This window comes from Sinocyclocheilus grahami, unplaced genomic scaffold, assembly GCF_001515645.1.
Source record: "Sinocyclocheilus grahami isolate Dianchi unplaced genomic scaffold, SAMN03320097.WGS_v1.1 scaffold722.1, whole genome shotgun sequence".
In the NCBI taxonomy this organism is placed as follows: Eukaryota; Metazoa; Chordata; class Actinopteri; order Cypriniformes; family Cyprinidae; genus Sinocyclocheilus; species Sinocyclocheilus grahami.
The window spans coordinates 25104-49587 of NW_015505901.1; the positions used below are offsets into that span (position 1 = coordinate 25104).

Sequence of the window (24484 nt, forward strand, 5' to 3'; positions counted from 1 at the left end):
ATTTATCATGTATGTAACATCTGTAATAGAAAATGTATGGTTTAGTGCATATATATGCTGAACCCACTGTCTGTGGACTAAGCAAGACAGCAATGAAAGTCGTAAACGGAATAAAAGAAGAGTAAATAAATAAAGAAGTAAAGAAGAGGCACATTTATGTTTTTTAAAGATTTTTTTTAACCTGAAATAGGTCTTCAGCCCCTGCTGTAGTTACCTCTGAAACCACAAGGTGACCCTATTTCCTAAAAAAAACAAAACGAATAAACCCAATGACTACGCACTAAGAGTCGAGTGTAACTTTCAGTACAATGCTCAGATCCACCTTTAGTAGGCTAAATTACAGGTGTGGCGGCTGCGTAAACTACTTTTTACTGAAATTGATTTTAAATTGAATCTCGATTCAATCCACAGAGCGCGTTTATTCCCTCATACGTTTCCAACAATTCCCCATCTTAATTTGTTATCAGGTGCCGAAAGCATTATTGTATGTCCACTTCCAGCTCTGTGTGTTTAAATGCTGCGTGCCACTATGAGCTCCAGACACGGTGACGTCAGCGCCGAAACACTGAGCTAAACAAGCGATTTTCAGCAGCGCGCGCCTCTGCAGGAGCACTCGGCCTGCCCAAACCACTTCTGATAGTTACCCAGCGTTTGATCCGAGGACTTGAACAGTGCTCTGCCTGCTTTTCTTCTGTCAGTGACCGCGCCTCTCTGAAGAGCATCGCACACAGACGGAACGCTCAAAAATGTCTATGAAGCCGGAGGCAGATTCGGAGGGCAGCTGGTACGAGGACGATTTTGAGAAGATTGACCGCTTTGGAAGTACCACCACCACCAGGCGTGGCGACTTGGGAGTGGAACGGCAAATGAGAGACTGGGAGGACGAGTCAAGTGAAGAGAAACAGTTCTCCAGCCATCCCGAAAGCGACCGGCAACCGCTCCCCGTTGCCATGGAAACTGCTTCCACAGGTAAGATGGTTTTGATGTACATCGTCATATATGCAATGCTTTAACTTCTCTGTCGACCGGGGCCTGGTTATCAGGTAGCAGTAACCTTGGCTTATTGGATCGCCCTGTCTGCAGTGGAAGTTTAATTGAAATACGGGATGGACATCGTAAGAAATGTAATTCAAATTGAATACAAAACAGATCAAATATAACAGTAAGGAAATACATTTCTTTATTTTACAAGGTGTGTTTACACAGACTTCTTAGAGGTGGCATAAAGGTTCTTTTCTAAATATATATTGTAATAAAATGAATAATAAACACTGATCATAAAAAATATACACATTGAAAAAATATTTTATACACAATATTGTATTGTAAGAAATATTATATACACATTATAAAATAATGTCTTACACACATTTGTATATCTTTAATTACACGTTGTATGAACAACCATATCAGTATTTGATTTAAGTGGACAAGCAAGGGTGACAGCTCTTAGTTGATTTCGGGTCTGACATGACTAAAGTAATAATTTCCGGTTCAGTAAATATATCTGTTTAATTTAGAGACTGGTCCAGCTGATTCATATGTGTTTTTGATTCTAAAAGTTGCTTTGTGACAGTTGAGTGAGTCATTGAATCATCAACCGATTAATTTATAACACAGATTCATCCAGGAAGTAAACAACATATAGCCTATATATTTGTAATATAATACAAATTTGTATTCTATTTATATATTATTCATATATTATTATTTATATTTGCATAATTGATTATTTATATTTGTATTCTGTTTACATATTATTAATATAATATTATTTATATATTATTATAAAATGTATGCATTTATTCACCAAAATAATGTGCTAAATATTCACATTAGTATTATAAAAATAAGTACTATATTTATCCAATATCACAAAGTTTATATTCACATCTGAGACCTATTTACTTTTGTTTAAACGCTACTTTTAAAAAAACTGCTTTTATTCACTTTGATAAGTACTATATTTATCCAATATTACAGTTTATATTCACATCTGAGACCTATTTACTTTTGTTTAAACGCTACTTTTAAAAAAACTGCTTTTATTCACTTTGATAAGTACTATATTTATCCAATATTACAGTTTATATTCACATCTGAGACCTATTTACTTTTGTTTAAACGCTACTTTTAAAAAAACTGCTTTTATTTACTATGATTTATAGAATTACACATTACAATACCATAAAAAACTGCAAATGATTTTGTACTGTGTTAGTGAGATGTTGTATAACTCAATCTCTTTCCTCTTCAACTGCTGGTTCTTTATCTTTGTTGTCATTATTTTCGTTTTACCAGACACTTTACAGTAACCTTTACAGGTCGTTTACTGCTTAGTGATCAATACTTGACATTGCCATTTGAACATCTCACAGACTTGGATTGAAACTCTGAGTTTTATGACATTATGCTACTAGGTAGAAGAGAAGCCCTATGAAGGACCGACAGAGCTTTTCAGACTATAGTCTTTCGTCATGTAGTCATTTTTTTTCTCTTTGTGGGATGAGATTGTAGCTCCATTTCTATAAAGCACATGCCAAAATTAGTCTTTACAACTGGACAAAAATATAAGAGATAAGTAATGGTAATACTATATGCAAAAAGAAGCTTTTTCAGGTTTGCACGTCTCTTAAACCTTCAGATCTTTGTTATGAAACTAGAAAAGCGTTTTCTTTTTCAATTGTAGTTTTTGACAGGTCTGCCTTTCTGTGTTTGTTGTATCTTAATGCTGTACACTCTAAAAAAAGAGTGTAGACTTGTGAGTGAGAGTGATATTATATAATAGTCTTTCTTGTGGGTATCAGAAAGATGGAGCGTTTATCATTGAGTAACAAACAAATAACCTAATTGTGAGCTATAAAACCTGTAAGCTAATGTGGAAATGGTATTAGTTGATGGGGGAAAAATAAATCAAATCATCACATAGTGCAGGAGTAAAACAGCAATAAAAAGGGTTTCAACTCCAGTCCAAGCTCTTTGCTTTTGATGAACCAAACAACAGGACATTTGGAACATTTTCAATACCCTTTTTAATATCAGACTTCTTGTGCAGATTCAGGACTGCTGGATGTTAGGTTTGGTTATGTTTCCTGTGGCCACCGTGAAATTGTTGTAACCTATGCATGTAAACACTAAAGCACTGATAATTGAGCTCAAATTAGAAACTTGGTAAGTTTAAAGATGCATCATGAGTCACACAAAATTTGTAGAAGTTTTGTGTGTGTCTAAATCACCAGGCTGACGTTAACAAGCGAATGAAAATCAGAGTAAAATCCTCTTATCAGACTGAATCTCTCATTAGCTGATTGACAGCCTATATACTCCAGTGCTTATTGAACCACAATACTGACTCTTAGAGGATGTGATATTTGGCCTTTTAATAACCAGTCATTGGATCACATTTACAGCACATTGTTACACCTTTTTAATGTTGATATTAACATGAATTTATTTGGGTGTTGGAGTTTAGCCATACCTGAAAGTTTCCTCCAGTGCTCATATAACATTTTTCTCTACAAACATCTCGCATGTTCCTTGACTTTCTGGCAACACTGTTTGATTTAAGGCATATAATGAGTAATTATATATCATGTTTAGGTTGGGTACTGGAAATACCCCACTGTGTTGTCTTCAGTAGTACCACGATCAGAAATCAGAAAGCCTTTTTTAGTTGTATACAGACAGGCAGTTCATTGTTTTTAGTGTCTTCGCTTCAGTGAACCGTGATTCATTAGGGACTCTGGAATGCAAGTTCACTTTCTACTTTACACACATACAGAAAGTGTTGTTGGTTGCAGAATATCACATGGGCATCAAAAAGTACTAAGAAACATAACAAGATTAAAATAATCAGTTTCCCTTTGTGGTAACACATTCGCCTCATTAGCCCCCTGACTCAGCACTTGCTGCCATGAGTTTAAAATGCTTGTATAGTTCAGAAACTACTTTCTATATACTGATATTTTATAATAAAGTTATTCAACCACATTATATTTCATTTGAAAAATTTTACTTTATACTGTGTCTAAACAAGTGTCTAAACAACATCTAAACAAGACACGTTTACTTGAGAAGCAAAATGGCATCGTAATATGCTTAAAACAAGAAAAAAAACTTGTTTTTTCCATATAATAATACTGACTATAAGTATAAGAAAATAAAAAAGGTATAAAATTTTTTGTTTTATAGTTTTCATATTTATTCTTTACTTTTGTTTTTATCTTTTAGCAAGCATTATGGGATAATTTTAACACGTAGCAAAAATACTAGAAATAATCTTGATGGCCAAGCATAAAGTGTGCATAGACAATGTACTGTTTGTTGTGATGAATGAATCTCAATGCAAAAAGCATATTGCATCACAGACTAAAGCGATTATGTAAAAGCTCTAAACATATGCTCATTTGTCCAGCCTTATGAGAAAGACAGATTACTGTCTTCTTTTCCCTGACAGATTGTTCTCCATGGCAATTGACCCTAGTGATGCAGAGAAAATAATGGTTATATTTAAAAGAAAAAATCTCAGAAAATGAATTTACAAACTAAGTGGACTACAGAAGCTGCTGATTTTTTAAAACCATTGTTGATGGTTGGGGTCACTATATTTTGCATTAAATGATATACAATTAATACATTGTTCCATAAATATTAAGTTAGTTCACAGACATTACCATGCTCTATTCAATAAAATTTCTGAATTTTTTACAAGTTCAATTTTCTCAAAACACACTATTCCAACAGACTTTGGCATGCTGGAACAGTTGGTTTTCAGGTACAAGAGAAGTACCTCTAACAGCTGCCTCTGGCTCGCCATCTGCATCTGTTCTGATGAAGAAGTAAATCCGGTGCAGTCATACATATGCACACAAAGTAACCTGCAGTGTGTGCCTACAGTGACTTGAAGTTGGCACCAAGTCCTCATCACAAACCTGTCAGTGGCATCCTGCTCTTCTCTTCAGCTTATCTGTCAGACGTACTGTTCTGCAGAGATATGCTGGTGGCACAACAGAGATGGGTATCTAAAATAAAGCTCATCTTAGTGCCTTAGAGAGCTTTTTTGTAAATAAATAAATAAATATGAAATTTTGGGACATAATTATGCTGCTTTGAAACATAACCCCTGTCACTTTTTATCACTCTTGTTTCTGTTGCAGTGTGGCTTCATCAGTGTCTTCCTGTGAAGGATGTCAGTAGCCCTGCTCTTAGTATTATTTATTGACCCGTTAGCTGACTTTTCTTTCTTTCTTCTACTTAGTTAATCCATTAGCTACATGCAACACTAGGCATGTTACATTTGTGCAATGGTGACACGTCTGCTGTGTTGTAGGTCTTAGATCTATTGATTAACTCATACTGTGGATCCTGCTAATTCTCTTCTAAGTTCTTTAGGTTTAAGCAGAGGAGTGATTAGCTTTAGTGCATTAGTGTTAGCGCCATGGATAATGACTAACTCTTACCTAACACATTGCCAGAACATGAGCTTTACTCTGAGCTCCAGGGTCAGTGCCAACAATGCAATAAAAACAGACACACCCATCCACTCACACAGCCAGTATGTGACCATTTAGAAATATTGTGATGGCCAAAACATTTTTTTTATCTGTCTTTCTCATATAATTCAGTCACGCAGGGTTGTTTTAAATGTTTTTGTTCATTCTCTGCTGCCATCTGAGCTGTTTGTTGACACCAGGTGAAGCTGAAGACATCCCTCATACAAAGCTTGTTTAATGAAAGGCTTAGCATTTCACCTGAACCAGGTGTGGTTTTCCACATCATCCATATTTTGTACTGGAATGCTTGCTGTGCTAATCTAGGTTGTTCAAGTAGTATGTCTTTCTGCCCTTGCACTGTAAAAAATGTTATGTGCTATGCTATCTACTTTTTAAAAAATATGGTAACAATATTACACAATATTTCTGAGTAGTTTTTAAGGCTTGATTTCTTTAATGGAATTTACCTGAATAAATCATGTAAAATCTCCTAAATTATTTAATCTATGACACAATTAATTGAATATTATTAGTGAAATGTGCTCATTTATTTTAAGTGGATTCTCAAAAGTCTGTGATTTTGAGTAAGGCCTGTTTGTATTTGACTTTGAATTATCTTGTACAATTAAAAGACTGTATACAGCAAGACAGCTCAAGTAGGAAAAAATTTGTAACTGCACTGGCATTAGCAAAGCTAATAATAATAATGTCAAACATAACTGAACATTAAACATTAACAGATGTTTCCCTTCACACAAAAACACATAAAATAGCACTAAATATACACACTATTTTTTAATTATCACCTTAATTGTTTAAATGAAAATTACAAGACCCGTGATTCATTTTTTTACGGTGTGGCTTAGTAAATATATACCCAATTACAATGGCTTGAATGCAGCTTTCTTTCCTTTTTTTGACATATTTCCTTTTGAAACAGGAAGCTGACTTTATTTATTGTTTTTTTGTGTGTGTGTTTGAACTGTTCCAGAGTTAGTACGATTTTTTTATTAGAAATTTTTATTCAAAAAGATTGCATTAAATTTATGAAAAGTGACAGTAAAGGCTTGTACATTATTACAAAAGTTTTCTATTTTGAATAAATGCTGTTCTTTTGAACTTACATCAAAAATATCCTGAAAAAAGTAGCATGGTTTCCATAAAAATACTAAGCAGCACAACTGTTTTCAATATTGATAATAATAAGAAATGTTTTCAAGCAGCAAATCAGCATATGAGAATGATTTCTGAAGGATCATGTGACACTGAAGACTGGAGTAATGATGCTGAAAATTCAGCTTTACCATCACAGGAATGAATTACATTTAAAATATATTAAAATAGAAAACAGTTCATTTTTTATTGTAATAATATTTCACAGTATTACAGTTTTACTCCATTTTTGATCATATAAATGCAGCCTTAGTGAGTGTAAGACTCTTCTTTCAAAAACATTAAAAAAATTACTAACAACAAAAAACTTATGAACAGTAAAAATTTATCATCAGTATGTGACTATTTTAAATTTTTTTATGTTTTACTCTGTGGCAGAAACTGCAATAAAAGAAAAATACAAGAGACAGATTTATTTATGTATATAGTTAAAAGCTAGTTTTAAACTTTTATCAGTACACGATCATACAGATGTCCAAGCTAACAGAAAGGACAAATGCCACAAAACTTCGATTTTGATTTCATGGAGTCTTTAAAAGTATAATATCCTTGTCAGAAGATCACACTGGACAACACTGTAGTATATGACTAGTTTAGAACAGAAAGAAAACATTTGCTTAAATTATACAAGTTAGAGAATTACCAGTGTAGTAGGATTTGGTAGAAGCAACAACTTGTATATGCCGGTTTTTCGAAATCTAAGCAGTCTTTTTTTCAGGTGAAAGACAATTTAGTAACGGACTCTAAATGAAAGATCAGCACTTAAGGCCACCATGAGTTCTCGCTATTGCTGTGTTTTTGAGAGGATGAGTCATAGCTTGCACGCTGCTTAAATGTTGACGGTGAGAGGTGTGGGCTGGAGATTGTGTGGTGCGAACACTGACGCACATGCTGGATTGTCCGTCACATACAGAAACATTTCTGTGACAGTCACTGAGATGATCCTGTTGCTATATGGGTGCAGGTACTTAAGGTTATCAGTTAGCAGTGTAATAAAGAAGGTTGTGAGTTGATGTGGTTTTTGTTTTTGATGTATCAGGGGCTCTCTTCTCTCTCTGCACTTTTTTTTCATAGATCCTCACACTTCTTAGCTACTGATGGTTAAAAATAGAGTCCCAGTGGAGTCAGTTTGCCCAGTGAATGTAGGGCAGTACAGAGACAGAGATGGAGTGATGTTAGTATGGCGATTTACACAAGCCATGCAAATATCCACAGTTACACATCTGCGGTGTGGCGGGAAACACACCTGATGCTGAAAGTGGAAAAAAAAAGTGTTATATAAAATAAAATTGGGAGTTCGAGCTAAAAACTGAACAAAAACTATACTTTGAAGGTAGTTTGTTAATGTTATTTAAGTGTGCTGCAGTTTATTTTATTGGATTCATTATAGGTAGATGGTACAATGTGTGGTGCTATTATGAGGGAAACTAAAAATTAACCTAATGAAATTAAGTAATTTTCAGAACAAACAACTGGATTAAAACTAACTGAAATAAGACAGATATTGAAAACAAAAATATAAAACAAAATAATACACACTTGCCCGCTCATCCATCCATCTCCTGACCTCTCTCCTCACCCATTCACTTATAGCACTACAGTCACTAAAATCATAACTTCACAGGCTAGAATGGAATATTCTAAGTAAAAATATTAAATACACTAAACTTAATTTTAGATAACAGATGAAAACACTACAGAGACATTTTCTTTTTACACATTTTAAATATCTGGGGTATATTTATCACTTTCAGTAGAATTTTTGCCTCAAGCCTGGATCATTTCTGACCCTGGTCTCTGCACATAAAACATGTGATAGGGATTTTTTTTTTAAACATTTTATGCTGTATTTTAACATTTACAAAATGAAACTTCACATTTCACATGAGGCAGTGAGATACTCGGGTGTCACCACCAGTCTGCTAATGTTCTGATCCCTGTGTGAGTGTGTGTGTGTGTGTTTGTGCTTCTCGAGCCCTTTTGTGACACCATTGCAGTCAACCTTCGTATAAACATTGAACTGGAAAACTGTCATTTGCCACAAATAGCTGCAGTAATAGAGAAAAGGACAGAGAGACAAGGAGGAGTGGCCAATGTGATGAGAAGGACTTAGAGACAAGGAGAATTGGTGTGGAGGGGGCTGTGATGGTGCCGTCACTTACTGCTGATGAGAGCTGTCACTGCCATATACCAATAAAGCCCTCTTGAGGACACTTCAGAAAAATTACCACCTGAATCACACACACACACACACACACACATATGTATTCTCTTTCTAGCATCCAAATTTCACAAACAACACATGCACACAGTCGAATTCACCCCAAGGTCACTTGATGTAAGAAGCTTTGTGAGGTACAGCATGCCGTTATAGATCAGATCAAACTGCTGCTCTGGTGTGCAGCTCTCATCTAGGATGCTGTATTTATTTAACAATATAATACAACTGCAAAAGGACAGTACAACAACGTATAATCATATTAGTAGAGACATAAAATATGGCTTATAAAAATATGCAAACAAATACAAATATGAATATATAATCCATTGTATTTAAGACGAGTAATATGAAATACAGTTAGAGGAAATTTTAAATAAAAAGACAACAATTAAATTAAGTATTAATTGAGCTCAACAAAAACCTCCCTTTTACATGGTCATGTAAAAATATGAGATGGGAGGAAAAATAGTTGTATTGCTTTTGTGTTCCTTCTCAATAATGTTTCACGACAAACTTTTGCATTCTTTTTCTTTTTCTTTCCGAAAAATATTGCATTCTCAGGGAAACTATGCATTAGTTTCCATTTTTTTCCCCATTTGTTCTCTAGTTTTGTGAATGCAAAAGTTTTGCTAGTGAATGCATATGTGAAGCACACGAAAGCAAAAGTATTGTGTATGAACATAAAATGTTTGCAAGATAACACTAATCACTTTCGAGAGAATGCAAAACATTTTGCAAGAGAATGCTACGTTTTTCTGGGGAATGCAACAGTTTTGTGAGTGATTTATATCAGTTTTTGCTACCATCTTATTTTTTCCCATCACTAAGTCCCTTTATGGGCTCCATAGTGTGATATTGGAAAAGGGTGTAAAACTATAGGGTGTTTTGTTTGATTTGGCTAGATTTGAGTCAGAATAACAACACTAATTTTATAGAATAATCATTGTTTAAACATTGTGCTTTAAGTATGTTAAAATAAGTTATAATTCTTGCTCATGTTCCTCTCTTCTCATGCAGATAAGTCAAACTTCCAGAAGTCATCTACTGATGATAGGGATGACCTGTACACCTCCCTCTTGTCCAATCAAAGCTATGCCTCACATGAAGACACCTCCTACTTTTCTGGCAGTCTGGGCAGATCTGGTGATAAAAATACATCCAGCAGGGAAGACTTCACCTCTGGATCCCATTCCCAGTTGACCTCAGACTCCGGCATCAAGAGAAACACCAGTGCAGACCAGACTGACAGCTCTCACAAGATACATGACTCTGAGAAAGCTTTTGACTCTTCTTACAACTACATGGACATCAGTCGTAAAGAGGACTCCTGTAGCTCACAGCACCCGTTTGAGGAGTGGGGGATGAGTGGCCTCTCACAGCCCACCCAGTACACTAAACTGGAGAAGAGCCCATCACCGGTAGAAGTGGACATTGACGACATCAGCTCTGCTGCAATTCTGGACTCTCAGACCTTTCCATATGTAGAGGAACCATCTGATGAAGAGCTGTCTGATTACCAGCCCTATCGGTCTCCAGGTACCGGCAGTAGTGCCAGCCCAGTAAAAATCACCCTGACAGAAATGACACCTACATCTGCATCGCCCACCACAGTCCAGCACAGCCCTACGTTTACAGTGTCAGAGAAGGAGAGTATTCTGAGTCTGGGGCTGGAGGGAGTGCCAACCGTCACCCTCTCAGAGCCTGAGGATGAAAGCCCTGAGTCATCTACACCCCCTACAGGTGGGCATCACCATCCCACACAAGCTCTTCACTGTAATTTATCCACTACACCACCTTAAATTCCTCTGCTAGCTGACCCTTTGCTCCTGTGTAGGTGTATTTGTCAATTTGAGAACTTTCATACATTTAAATGTATTTCATTTTTTTTGTAAAGTGACATGAGTGAAATAAGCGGTTTTATGATATAAAAAAGACAGATCTGGTGGAAAAAGCAGCGAAACCAGTTCCAAACATTTTTGAAAAGTTCAAGTTAGGACAGAAACGGGTGAGGCACAATGAAGCATCAGTGTAGTAAATGTCAGAGTACCGTTCAAAAGCTCACCACGACAAGACAAAAAATATTTTCAAACTCAATAATTTGGTGATTCTTCAACTTCGGGTACTTCTTTATGCCTTGGGGATTAAGGAGTTTAATTAAAACAAACAGAATTCAGCCTTTTTTTATTACATGAAGCTCACATTGAAACTGTCTTGAAAGGTTGTTATCATGCCTTTATCATTTATTTTGCAACTTTCAAATTACTTTTATGTTTCAATTTTTATAGTTGCAGCTTTATCCCGGGCCCAAAGTGTGTTTGAACAGAGTTGATCTTGTAGAAATCAACCAGGTCAGAAGTGCCCATAGTTGAGGAAACACCCAAGATTTAAAAGCAGCAGCTCAATGACTTTACTGGCTGTACATTATATCTTTTAGTAATATAATAACACACACATGCTTACACTGTGGGATGCCTTGGCACACCAGATGGCCACAAGACACCTTACCTCACTCCTTGTCCTTTATTTCTCCTTCTCTTTCTTTATAGAAGAGTCTGACTCTCCTTTGGATCCAAACATCCAGCCTGGTGAAACTAAAATAATGAGCTCCACCCAAGACAAGACTCAAACATCTCCCATCTCACCCTCTCAACCTACTTCCAAGCAGGACAGTTCCCCAGTGGAGATGAAGTCTTCTCCCCCAAAACCCACCTTGCCTCCTTCCCCCCAGGATGTTGAAGGTAGCAGTACCGAATCTGGCGACTCTGAGATTGAGATGGTGTCTGAAGAGCCTAGTCCACGAGCTCCCAGCACTGGCTACATGAGCTTCAGTAAGAGTCCCAGCACAACTTCGTCTACCACAGTACCTTCCACAGTACCCATCCCATCTTCTACCCCTGCGTTTGCCCTAAGCACTGCAATGCAGTACAGCATCTTGAGGGAGGAACGTGAAGCAGAGCTGGACAGTGAACTGGCTCTGGAGTCCTGTGGAGAGGAAAGTCCCAAAAGATTGACCCACGACTCCACAAAGGGTTTCAAGGAGACCCCACAGCCAGTCAAAAAACCCACAACCCCGACTTCAGCAACTAAAGAACCAATCGTGACTCCCACTGCACCTCCTCCAACCATTCCGGCCCCAACCAGTGCTCCTAAAGAGAAGACATCCACCATGGAAGAGAAGCCCAAACCCAGCAGCACAACCCCCAGCCTAGGCCTGCCAGAGCTGAAGGTGGAGCATCCTGCTGGAGAGGTGCACCAGAAAGAAAGGAGACGGTCCAGTCAAGCCCGCAGGGGCTCTGAGAGAATGACTGCACCACCCATCGTCTTCCAGGGTCTAACCAGGGAGAAAGGTAAGCACGTTCCCCAAAAGCTAATAGTCACCTCAAGACACAAGTTCTGGCGGTCACTATCTTGAGTTATTCCATTTGAGCACAGTTACGGTTGAGCTGCCTGACTCAGTGCGTAATCGAACATTTGAAGGATTAATTAGACATCATCACCTTTCAGAGCAAGTGCAACATCAAGCCAGTTGTAGCCCGATTAAGGTGTGAACATTCTGGATGATGCCGAGCTACAATCGCAATATCTAGGTCTGTTAGTCCAACTTTGCAAAAATCAGACTGTGTAAGCTGTGCTTCATAAATCGCTACACTATTGACAGTAGACAATGGACCTTTTTCCCTCTAAATTGTGCTTAAATGTTGCTGAAAAGGTGACCACACCTTTACTGATCACACCTTTAACTGAAATCAAACTTAATGCATGTACAGTAGAATACATGTAAGTTTATAAATGCTCCTATGGCCCCAATAAATATAAAACTGTCAAACTACTATTTAAATTTGAATCATTCTTTCTTTGTAATTCAAGTCTCACCATCAGGAAATATTTCTCTAAAAGGGACAGTTCAACCAAAAATGAAAATTCTGTCATCATTTACTCACCCTCATGTCGTTCCAACCCTGTTTGCTATCCTTTTTTCTGTGAAACATAACAGATGATGTTCTGAAGATTGTGAGGTTAATTATCCCTTAAAGACTAGAGGCTTAAATACACTGAAATTAAAATAAAAACTGACTCATGCGTATTGGCCTCACCCTGGAAACTCCCTTTGGCTTTAACAGCAGGAAAAAAAAAAAATTTCAATGCATCAGTCCCTTGAGAATCAGTCAATACTGAGCATGCACAGGCTAGCTTTCATCTAATATTTTCCTAATATTATATAAAGGTAGGGTAATTGGTAATGTGAAATTTAATACAATTTCTTTTAGATATCTGTACGTTTGCATGCACTTTGAAAGTAACAGACCTAGATAATGTAATTGTTCAGAATTGATACAAATTATGTTTTATACAAAACATGTGTCATTGCTTTTCTTCGTCATCCAACAACAGTGGTCCAGAGAAATACAGCACAGTGTGAGATGACGTTTCTGATCATCACCAGAGCTCCAGAAGGTCATGCAAATGAAATATCAATTTTACAAGACACATTTCTCACACAATCCCCTGAGCCATTAGATGGGCGGCTAATGTTTTAGATTTTATTTCACACCTGACTGCTCCCTGCATCTGTTGTTTGTTTCTTCAGGATTGAGCAGAGTTCAGTGGAAATATCATGTGTGAAACTGTGAAAAATTATTATGGAAGATCTGGCTGACCTACAGCAGTCTGTGCATGGTAAAACCCTATGATTTATGGAAAGCATTTTCATTCTTTCAGTGATGGGAACATATCCCAGTAGTGAGTAAGGGATTTAAATTCTGAAAAATTGATTATATGACAATGTTACTATGTTTATATGGACCCAATCACCATTTTGCTGTATTTTCACAAATAGAAATTGCTTTAACAATTAGTTTTATAATATATATATACACACACACACACACACACACACATATATATATATGTATATAGTGTATATATAGTTTTAAAATAAAAACAGAAATATTATTTTTTTATTAATTAATTGTTTAATTATTAAACAATTAAAACTTTTAAAAATAAATAAGATAATAATAATATTTTATGTTTTTTTTCAATTATTAATGATAGTTTTGTCTAAATAAATAATTATTGACTGCATTTTATATTAGTAGATGGGTACGTCATTTGTTTGTGTCTTTTGAAGGCAGTCACCATCTTTTATTAATGCTCTAGCTTCAGGCTAGACTGTTGTTTGAAGATTTCAGAACAAAGCATCCCCCTGTGATTCAGGTCAGTTTCTGTCTGCTACATTTGTGACCAGTGAGTGCTGCCTTCTTGTGACACTGCAACATGGGAGGAGAAGGAATTGCACAAATCATATAGTGAGATAAAATGGCTCAGATTTTCATTTCATTTCATAATTCCATTCTTGACAGATGAAATTTTTTTGTATATCTTGGCAAGCGGCTGATAAATCCTCTCATACTAATGTAACTGAAAATTTGACAAAGTCAAATTTCAAATCATGTTTGTCTTATAATCAATTCATTTTCAATCAATGTTTTTTATGATGCTTCTCAGTCAATATATTCCTCTTTACAACCTTGAACTTTGGATAACAGATCGTTTTTACTGTTGGTGCTTGCTGACCAATCAGCCACCAAACCAATGAAACCAATGTTTCTGCAGCGTTCTGCAAATTAGGTATGGTGCTACAGTCTGTGTCTGCCCCCCCCTTTCTTGAGCTCAGTGTCTCACCGGAAGCCTCTGGAAATGAGATGGCTTTTGTTAAGGGCATGCACACATAATGAAGATGGGTATCAAGAAAAATGCTAATTTCTTCCAGCAGAGGGCTCAGTTTACCACATGCTGTCTTTGTCTTGCTGTCAGCCCATAGACTGGATAGGGGTTGTAATGCATTATCAGTATGTGTGCATTTGTATAAATTAGAGATTTATGACTGAGCTGTGAAGGACAACAACTGTGTTTTCTTGTTTGTATGTGTTCCTGTGGTAATTCATTGTGTTTATACTACCGCTTACAACTTTGGGGTTAGTAAGATTCTTTTAATGTTTTTGAAAGAAGTCTCTTATACTCACCAAAGCTGCATATGATCAAAATTTTGAATAATTTTGTAAAATATTACTACAATTGAAAATAACAGTTTTCTATCTAATATATAATGTAATATGTATTATGTAATTTATCCCTGTAATGGCAAAGCTGAATTTTCAGCAGCCATTACTCCAGTCTTCAGCTGTTGCATGATTCTTCAGATATTTCTTTTGATATTTTATGTAAACCTACAAATATTTTTTTCAAGATTCTTTGATTAATAAAAAGTGAATAAAAATTGAAAAATGTCCTCTACAGCTCCAGACCAGGTTTGGATTCATCACATTTTCTTATGAAACAGCAGTTTCCCTTAAATTCTTTAACAAACAATTTATTATGGGGTTCTGTACCCACACTGAAAACAGTGATTGGAGGGGGTCAATTTACAGTTCACTCTGTAGCAAGGTCATTCCACATTTTTTAGGTAAACCCATCATTAATCATTATACATTTAGAATGGCAAACACAAGCAGATATTCATTTGTGGCGCTCTTGTTTCTATTATGCTTCATTCTGTCTCTATCAATCATTTATCTTCTAAAGGCCCCTAGCATTTCATGTGTCAAGAGTTCACTGGAAGCTGAGGCACAGACATTACACATATGCTAATTGTCATTGTTTGGATGTGCATTTGCTTCCCTTTTTTTCTTTTATGTATACATAAAAGTTTGAATGTATACAGCATCATGCTAAACCTTTGAGATTTCAAAGATAATGCATAATTCACAGTGAAGTGCTGTTCTTTTGCATGATAAATTGATTGGGTAAGGTTTCTGTTATCTCTTACATGACATATGGGTTCATGGTGGAGGTTCTCTGTGCACTGAAGTGTCTCATTACAGTCTGCCATCACACAATGACTAGAATTAGAGACTATGATTAGGCGATTTATAGCTGATACATTGTAGTGTGAGATTTTAGCATAACATGTAGGTAATATTAAAACTAATATAATATTAAAATTGTATAATATAATAATTGATATCATATTTTTGTGGGGCAGATCATTAATAATGTGTAGAAGTGTGTGTATATTTTCAACTGAATTTATTTTTACTACAGTGTATCTAAATTCAGAGATGTGGCACAATTAACCTATTAACTTACATATTGTAACAATACTGTATGTGTATGTATACATTGTTAGTAAGTTAACTGTGCTATATACTGTACACCAGAAGTTTGGGTCAGTAAGTTTGGGTCAATACTTTTGATCAGCAAGGATACATTGATCAGTGACAGTAAAAAGATTTCTGTTTATCAAAGAAACTTTATTTTTTCAAAGAATCTAAAAATGGTTTGATAATAATAAGAAATAATTATTGAGCAGCAAATCAGTATATTAGAGTGATTTCTGAAGGATCATGAGACCGCACATGAATAATCATCATCACAGGAATAAATTACATTTTAAATATATTCAAATAGAAAACAGTTATTTTAAACTGTAATAATATTTGACATTATTACAGTATTTTAATCAAATAAATAAAAACATTAGAAAATCTTAGTGAACTGTAGTGTATGTGTTATATGTGACCCTGGAGCACAAAACCAGTCTTAGGTCGCTTGAGTATATTTGTAGCAATAGCCGAAAATACATTGTATGGGTCAAAATTGTTGATTTTTCTTTTATGCCAAAAATCATTAGGATATTAAGTAAAGATCATGTTCCATGAAGATATTTAGTTAATTTCATACTGTAAATATATCAAAACTTAATTTTTGATTAGTAATATGCATTGCTAAGAACTTCATTTGGACAACTTTAAATGCGATTTTCTCAATATTTAGATTTTTTTTTCACCCTCAGATTTCAGATTTTCAAATAGTTGTATCCCGGCCAAATATTGTCCTATCATAACAAACCATACATCAATGGGAAGCTTATTTATTCAGCTTTCAGGTGATGTATAAATCTCAATTTCGAAAAATTGACCCTTATGACTGGTTTTGTGGTCCATGGTTCATATGCCGCTTTTATGGGCAGGCCTGATGATATTGTAACTTTATATCTTTAAATTTAGTAATGTTTACTTTTTATATAGATTTAGTTTTGACAGCCTGCCCACAAGTTGGCCTGGTCAGAAAAAGTCCCATTGACTTTCATATGGCCAGTCCATCCCTGACCATTGGACAGGACTGTCCGCTTGCCTGTGAGCTCATCCCATTTCTTTTAACCGAGAGTGCTGAGTCATTCTCCATATCCCATGAGGCTTGACTCATGATGTCTCCTTCCTCACACACACATATACACATACTCACTGTTATAGCAGTCTAGAGTGAAATTTGTCAGAGATGATGCATCGAGTACAGAATGAGCCTTTGCACTGAACGAGCAAAATGAGTCTGCAGCAATGTTTACCTCCAGATTTGAACCTCCTCAAAAGGATTAGTTAGGATTAGTCTCCCATCTAAAATGAAAAAGGAAAACAAATATTTCATCCTCCCACTTTAGAGTCTATCTGCAGGGTTTTAAAGAGACAGTTAACTCAGAAAATGACAATTTTGTCTCATGTCTTTTCAAACCTGTATGGTTTACTTTTTTACGTAAAACACAAAAAGAGATGTTTAGCAGTAAGTTCATGCTGCTCTTTTCCAAACAATGAACGTGAATGGACTGCCAAACTCGAAAAATGTAAAAACTGGATGTATTTTATTTAACATCCTTTTTGATTTCCTTTAAAGTTGTCAATCATGATGCTTTGCCCCTCCCCCAAATGTCTGCCTTTAACAAAATCAATTCTCAATTCCTCCACCAGTAGGCAGCACTGTCACTACATCTCCAAGTCCTCCTCTCCTTCATCCCTGCCTCCCCTCCCCTATCTGTCTCCTCCTCCTATGGGTCATTCATGCACTGGTGTGAACCGGTGAGTGAGAGAGAAAGAGAGAGAGGGAACTCGACAGATACGGCGCAAGCAGTGAAGAGGCTGTAGCAGTAGCATTAGTAGAGAGCGATTCGCAGTCCTTCCCAGCCTAGCATGCAGGCCAGCACCATGGCAGCCGCAGACTCGACCAAGATGGAAGGTTTCTGGAGCAACTGGAAGTGCCAGGGTAGGAGGAAGGGGGTCCATGGGGTACAGGGGATTCAAGATGGGGTTGAATGTGGTGGGACGGAGAGGATGCATGTGCATGTCTGGGGTTGATTTTTTTTGAGGCTGCTGGATTCTGGAAGATGCTCAGACACACCCGCATTTTTTTTTTCAATCGAGGTCACCGCCATCATGGGCATATGAGCACCAGACTGGGGGAATTTGAGACAGCTGGGCACGCCCTTCCTCTCCTCCCTCCTCGTTGTACTTAGGGGGTCCATCCTGAATTCATAGACTCTGTGTGTGTTTTATTAGAATTAATAGGCATTGATGTGCATGACTGCCTCGTTTTCAGGTCAGATGCGCATTTGGATGTGGATAGTTCCATAAAGAGCTGTCAAATGCCTTTTCAATTGTCTTCACATTTGCTTGCTTGCTTGTATTGATCATAAAGGCCTTCAGGCTGCATTGGGAGCAGAAAGCGACAGAAGAAAAGAAGAAAGAGAGATGTGTGGGGTGTGGCTACCTGACTGTATAGTGAGCTCAGAGTGCTATCTGTGTGAATCCTTTTTATCCTGAAAATTGTTTATTCTGTGAAAGAATGGATGTGGATACATGTGTATGTGTCATAGTGAATTTAATTTATTATCCACTGGAAGACAACTGTGCATCCATCCTTTTAATCAATCCAATACCTAGACTATCATATTAGAGGGACTCATGCAGGAGGAAGAAAACTAGAACAATTTAAGAGGGAGGGTTTCTGGTAGTGGCTATTTATATATTGAGCATTTAGCATCTCTGACAGTTCAAGGGCTTATAAACACAAATAGATCTATTTAAATCAATGTTATGCTTCTTTATGTGAGAGTAATTAAATATTTATGACATTCGGTCTTTGTGCCATTCATATTTAAGATTTTTTTTTAAAAATGAAGTTTGATTATTTAACACATTAGGTACCATGAACTAACAATGAAAACATTTTTACAGCCTTTATTAATGTAGGGTAGTGTTAGTAATTTATAAATTTACTATCGTTCATTTTTAATTCATCTTCACTCATAAAACAGCATATAACAAGTTTATAAATGTTAAAATGTATTAGTTTATAAATGTTAAAATGTATTAGTATAATTAACTTTAACCTGGATTAATATATCAAGTAAAGTATTTTTTATTGTTATCTCGTGATATTTAATGCATTAACTAATGTTAACTTTATTGTAAATTGTTACCATTTTTTAAGACTGACTATATAAAAGTCAGTTAGAATTGGTTTTAAGCAGCTATTTAAGAAGATGTTTCATTTTGTAGTTTGTATATCTATCTATCTGTCTGTCTGTCCATTGTCATTATATTGTATCATTTAATTTCTTATTGTCATTAATGCACACCTGAATTAAGATACGTTGAGCCCTTTCAGTTAGGATTCATTTAGGATTTATTGCCTCCTTATAGTGGAGAAGACGCTGTGCAGTTTCTGGTAAAGTGCTCTGTTGGCACTGCAATACTAAGCCATTACAAAAATTGAAACAGATATGAAGATGATAAAAACAAAGGCTTCTCGCTTTTTTAATGCCATAAATGCCAAATATGTTGTACTGTTTGATGACGATGTGCCTGTGTCAGCCCAGGGTTGTATTTTGTTGCCATCTCTTCCTTTAGTCATGCCCGCTGGCTCAGGATTGCTAATATCTGTGTCCCCTAGGTATTGATTCAATGCTATAAAGTCAAACCGCAGGTGCTGGCTTTTCTTAAGTCAGCAGTTTCTGTTTCTCCTCACAGTATGCGGTTTAGTCAAAACTGTGGCGTGAGTCACCACACCGTTACTGTCTTGATGGTCATTTGGTACTAGGCCAAAACGATCTCTGCCAGTTCTTCCATTAACTACAAATCATAAAACAGATTTCATCACTTCACACTGACAAATGTGTTAATCAGTTATAGCGCCATTCTTAATAATAAAAACTGAGAACTGATTGGATCAGATAAGAATGGAATGATCCAACTTGCATCCCCAAACTCATAAAAACCTTTATAGTCCCAATTTTAGATCTCTAATTTAGAATGTATAATCCTACTCTAGAAATATTGAACCTAGAATTCAAGATGTGGTAAATAGTATTGGTTGTTCAATAGAGGATCTAAGAGGCGTTTGACAGCCAGGCTTAGCACAGTGTCATATGATCTTACGGATCCATATCATCTTTTAGATTGTGATCAGAGCAGGATGTTGCAGGACATCCTATTTAGCAGCCATTTTTGTAAGATGTCACTACAACGACAGTGTTATGTAGGTCGAAAGTCTATTTTTGAGTACTCATCCCCTTTTAACCCAATTTGCTTGGTGAAATTACTGGGCGCATCAGTATGTGGTTATAAATTTGTGAAAGATGGTAGGAGTTGATTCTTCAGTTGTTTGTCGTGATTCTTGCTGTGGGTCAGAATATCCTCACAAAAAATACTGTCATGGTAAATCCCATAATAATACAGAAGCTCATTGGTCAGGATACATGTGTGGTACTTTGTCTCTTAGCAACAGTGTTTAAAGGCATAGTTCACTCATAATGAAAAATCTGTTATCTTTTACTCACCCTCATGTTGTTTTAAAACACTTTAACTTTCTTTCTTCTGTGGACCTCAAAAGAAGATATTTTGAAGAATATTTTTGACCATATAATGAATGTCAATGGGGTCTACGTTTCATTGCAAAAAATATCTTCTTATCAAAATGTCTTCTTTTGTTTTCCACAGAAGAAAGTCGTACAGATTTGAAAACAACATTAAAGCCAGTAAATGATAACATCATTTTCATTTTTGAATGAACCAGTTCATAATATGTATATCCACATCCCAAATGACATATGTGGTCTTGTTGTCTACAAGACCATAGAGTGTCCCATTTGACATTTTAGGTGAAAGGAGGAGCTCAAGAGTGCCCCCTTTGTGCCCTTGATGTGCACTTTCTGATGCGTGCTCTGCTACCCAATAATCTATGCAACATAACATCAGCAAAGTGGATTCAGAGGCGGGCCATAAGGCTCAGGGCACCATTTGGGACAGGACCCTATGCAGCAGAGTTTTATCATGCTAGTCAGCAGTTGCTCAAGCAAGAATATATATTACATTCCTAAGTTTGCCTAATATTTCAAATCTAACTTGTATTATAATTGTAAGAGTATACATGTATGCCATATAGACTTGTGCTGTCCCATATAGGGCAGTATGATGAACCAGTCAAGAGGAGTGATTAAACACAGCCATTAATTACTGCTGACTTTTGAATCTCTTTCTGTCTCATTGTGGCATCCATAATGTTTTCTTCACTGTTTTACCAGGCCAATTTGTTATGTTTATCTGGGGGCTGTTTGGGATGTCACAGCATGTGACACTTCTTTGAAAGAGCTTTCATTATTTCTAACAGAGAAATGTTATTTGCCTTCTGTCTTTATGGAGCTGCTTGTCCCGTGCCAAGATTGTTGTCATCCAGATTAGTGTCTAGTGTGTAATAATGTTAGTCATAGGCTGTCTAAAGTGATCTCTTTGTTTTACGAGTATGATCCACTGATGTCAAGAGCAGGCTATGTGTCTACAATGGAACAGACTCTAAAAGGACTATACAGTCAGCATTCAGGCTTGCAAGATATATACAAGTAAGCCATAAATTGTTTATGACTGTCTGTAAGTATTCTTTACTGGTACAGTATGTATATTATACAGCATGCTCTGTTGTGTAGTCCTATATGTGATATGTTACACAAGGTATAAGAAGACCACGTGGGTTTATCTGAATCCCACCTGAGTTCGATTTAGATCTCTGTTCTGCTATATCTCAAACTTAAATATAGGGGATGATAGCCACATATTTCTTATAAAGTTCCTGTTCCTATTTTCAGTCTTTATTTAGTATTTGCAGGTATCCATCTTTTTCATTACCACACCGCCAAAAAAAATTAAATCATTATTGTCAGTATTGTCATAAACAGTATTGTCTTTTATTTCCTGTAAAAACAGCTACCCAAAAATTAATTAAATGATTTTATTTGATAACATCAGTATTTTCTTTTCTTTTTTGTCAACAAAATACCATAAGATACATTTTCTTGAGAAGCAAAAATTGTTTTAGATATTAACATGTTTTAAACATCACAAAATTTACTTATTTAATTTATTTTTATTACTTATTTAACTAATTTAATTTATTTACCACACTACATAATAATAATAATAATAATAATAATTTTCTTTATCAGTATTTTTGTCTTTTTTACACAAAGAATATGTAAACATCCTTAAAACAACATGGATGCACATATTTTGTTTGATAATGTCAGTATTTTCAGTCTTTTTTCCCAGTAAAATAATAAGATAATTTTCTTGAGAAGAAAAATTGTGTAAGATATGAGATTCATTTAACATAATAATAATATAATAATAATCAGTATTTTTCATATTTTCATCTTTTTCCAGTAAAAATAACTAAGCATCCTTGAAATAAGACAAATTTACTTCAGAAGCAAAATAGTGAGATATTAAATTTAGTTTTAAGCAAGAACCTGATTTTATATCAATTTAAAACAAATATTAATTTACTTAAAACAAGAAGAAAAAAATCAAAATTGCCAATACAGCATGCAAAATGGAACAGAATTCAGAATATATTCTAAGTCTTAATATCTTACACAATTTTACTTCTCAAGTATATACTGGAAAACAAGACAAAAATTATTAAGAAAATGATTTGCAGTGCAGTCACACAGTGATAGCTTTTTTTAGCAATTCTTGCTCCCAAGGACCAGACGGTTGTTAGCGGTTGTTGTCCTTTAGCTTGATAAAAAGCAAAGGTCTTTCATGAACGAGGAGCATGCTGTAGTCAGCAGTGGGGTGTTTTAGCAAGGGGGTCTTTGCTTGTGTGTCTGTCATAGCAGTGTTACCCCTGTTCCCCTCCCCCATCATTTCATCAGCACCTTATTACTCTGTCTGGCAGGCAGCGCTCAGTGGGGGGGGGGTGCAAGCTCCATCGCTATGGAAACTGCATCACTGCTCACTCCACTGCACCCATCTCTCCAGTTTCCGTGGCGACCACGCTCCCTTCATCTCATAGCTCAACTGCCAACTTCACGCCGACACATTTTATACGAAGCTCACCGTAATGACCCCATAAACAAGCGTGTGTCGGTGCTTGCTGGGAAAGAGTGGGCGCAATGAACAAGTGTCCTATTGTGTGTTGATTTCCACCTGAAAATAACTAGAGATATGTTTGTTATTCCACTCTGATACATAGAAAAGGACTGAATATTTATCATTACTATAATGAGCTGTAGAATTATAGTGCCTATGAATTATACATGACGCATGAAGCTTTGCATATTGCATAGAGTGTCTACACCACACCTTCATAATGCAAACAAAGAATCCCACCGAGGTGTTGTTGGGATCCATAGTGCTAGTGTAGGAAAAGCTCTAACTTAGCACAGCCCAGGTTTCAGGCATTGAGTATGACAGGCAGCCATCCAAGGAAATGATCACAGAACTCTGTCTAGACTCTGAAGCTCCACTTAGCTCAGATACATACCTGTGGTTAGAGTGAAATGCTGCTATCATGTTATAATTATGAGCTAGATAAGATGCTTAATTTTTAATCGCTTGAGATGTTGCATCATCTTAAATTGGGTGGAAAACAAAGACCAGAGGGAAGAGCTTTGGAAAGGGTGTGGTAAAACAGTGGATTGATGCTATGCGATGTCAGTTAGATATTGCGAATCAATTAAATCCCACATTGTAAATCACTGTGTTTAGCTTAAACTGTTTTAAGAAAAAAACACACACACACATTTACTGTATGCACTCTCCCTATGACCTTATGCACGCTCTGATAAGGGGAAGTTCACCCAAAAAATGAAAATTCTGTCATCATTTATTCTCCATTATTTTGTTCCAAACTTCTGCAGAACACAAAATGAGATACTTTAAAACATGTTTGTAACCAAACCATTTAGATTACCAAAAGGACTAAATCCCACATTGTAAATCACTGTGTTTAGCTTAAACTGTTTTAAGAAAAAAACACACACACACATTTACTGTATGCGCTCTCCCTATGACCTTATGCACGCTCTGATAAGGGGAAGTTCACCCAAAAAATGAAAATTCTGTCATCATTTATTCTCCATTATTTTGTTCCAAACTTCTGCAGAACACAAAATGAGATACTTTAAAACATGTTTGTAACCAAACCATTTAGATTACCAAAAGGACAAAAAAAACAAAAACAAAGACATTTCTCAAATGATCTTCTTTTATGTTCTACAGAATAAAAAAAGTCATACAAAAAAAACAAAAACAAAGACATTTCTCAAATGATCTTCTTTTATGTTCTACAGAATAAAAAAAGTCATACCGGTTTGGAACGACATGAGGGTGAGTAAATTCTTTAGGGTGAACTGTCTTTAAGCATATTTGGTGTAATATGAAATTATTCCAGTTCATTGGCTCACATTAAACCCCTGCTTATTAAATGA

General features: G+C 36.0%; 1 protein-coding gene across 3 annotated transcripts in view; it reads left to right on the forward strand.

Annotated features, from left to right (window-relative positions):
* The first annotated feature begins 350 nt into the window (after positions 1-350).
* LOC107560379 (reticulon-1-A-like) overlaps positions 351-24484 on the forward strand; it is a 29596-nt gene continuing 5462 nt past the window's right edge. Inside the window, exons 1-4 of one of the 3 annotated variants that reach the window (XM_016244538.1) lie at positions 351-969; positions 9904-10626; positions 11433-12233; positions 13276-13566. In XM_016244538.1, the coding sequence (XP_016100024.1) occupies positions 747-969; positions 9904-10626; positions 11433-12233; positions 13276-13424 (1896 nt within the window). In that variant the 5' untranslated portion in view covers positions 351-746 and the 3' untranslated portion in view covers positions 13425-13566. Of the gene's footprint in view, positions 970-9903; positions 10627-11432; positions 12234-13275; positions 13567-17681; positions 17983-24484 lie in introns of those variants that run through there. The other 2 variants (XM_016244537.1, XM_016244539.1) reach the window with 2 other exon arrangements.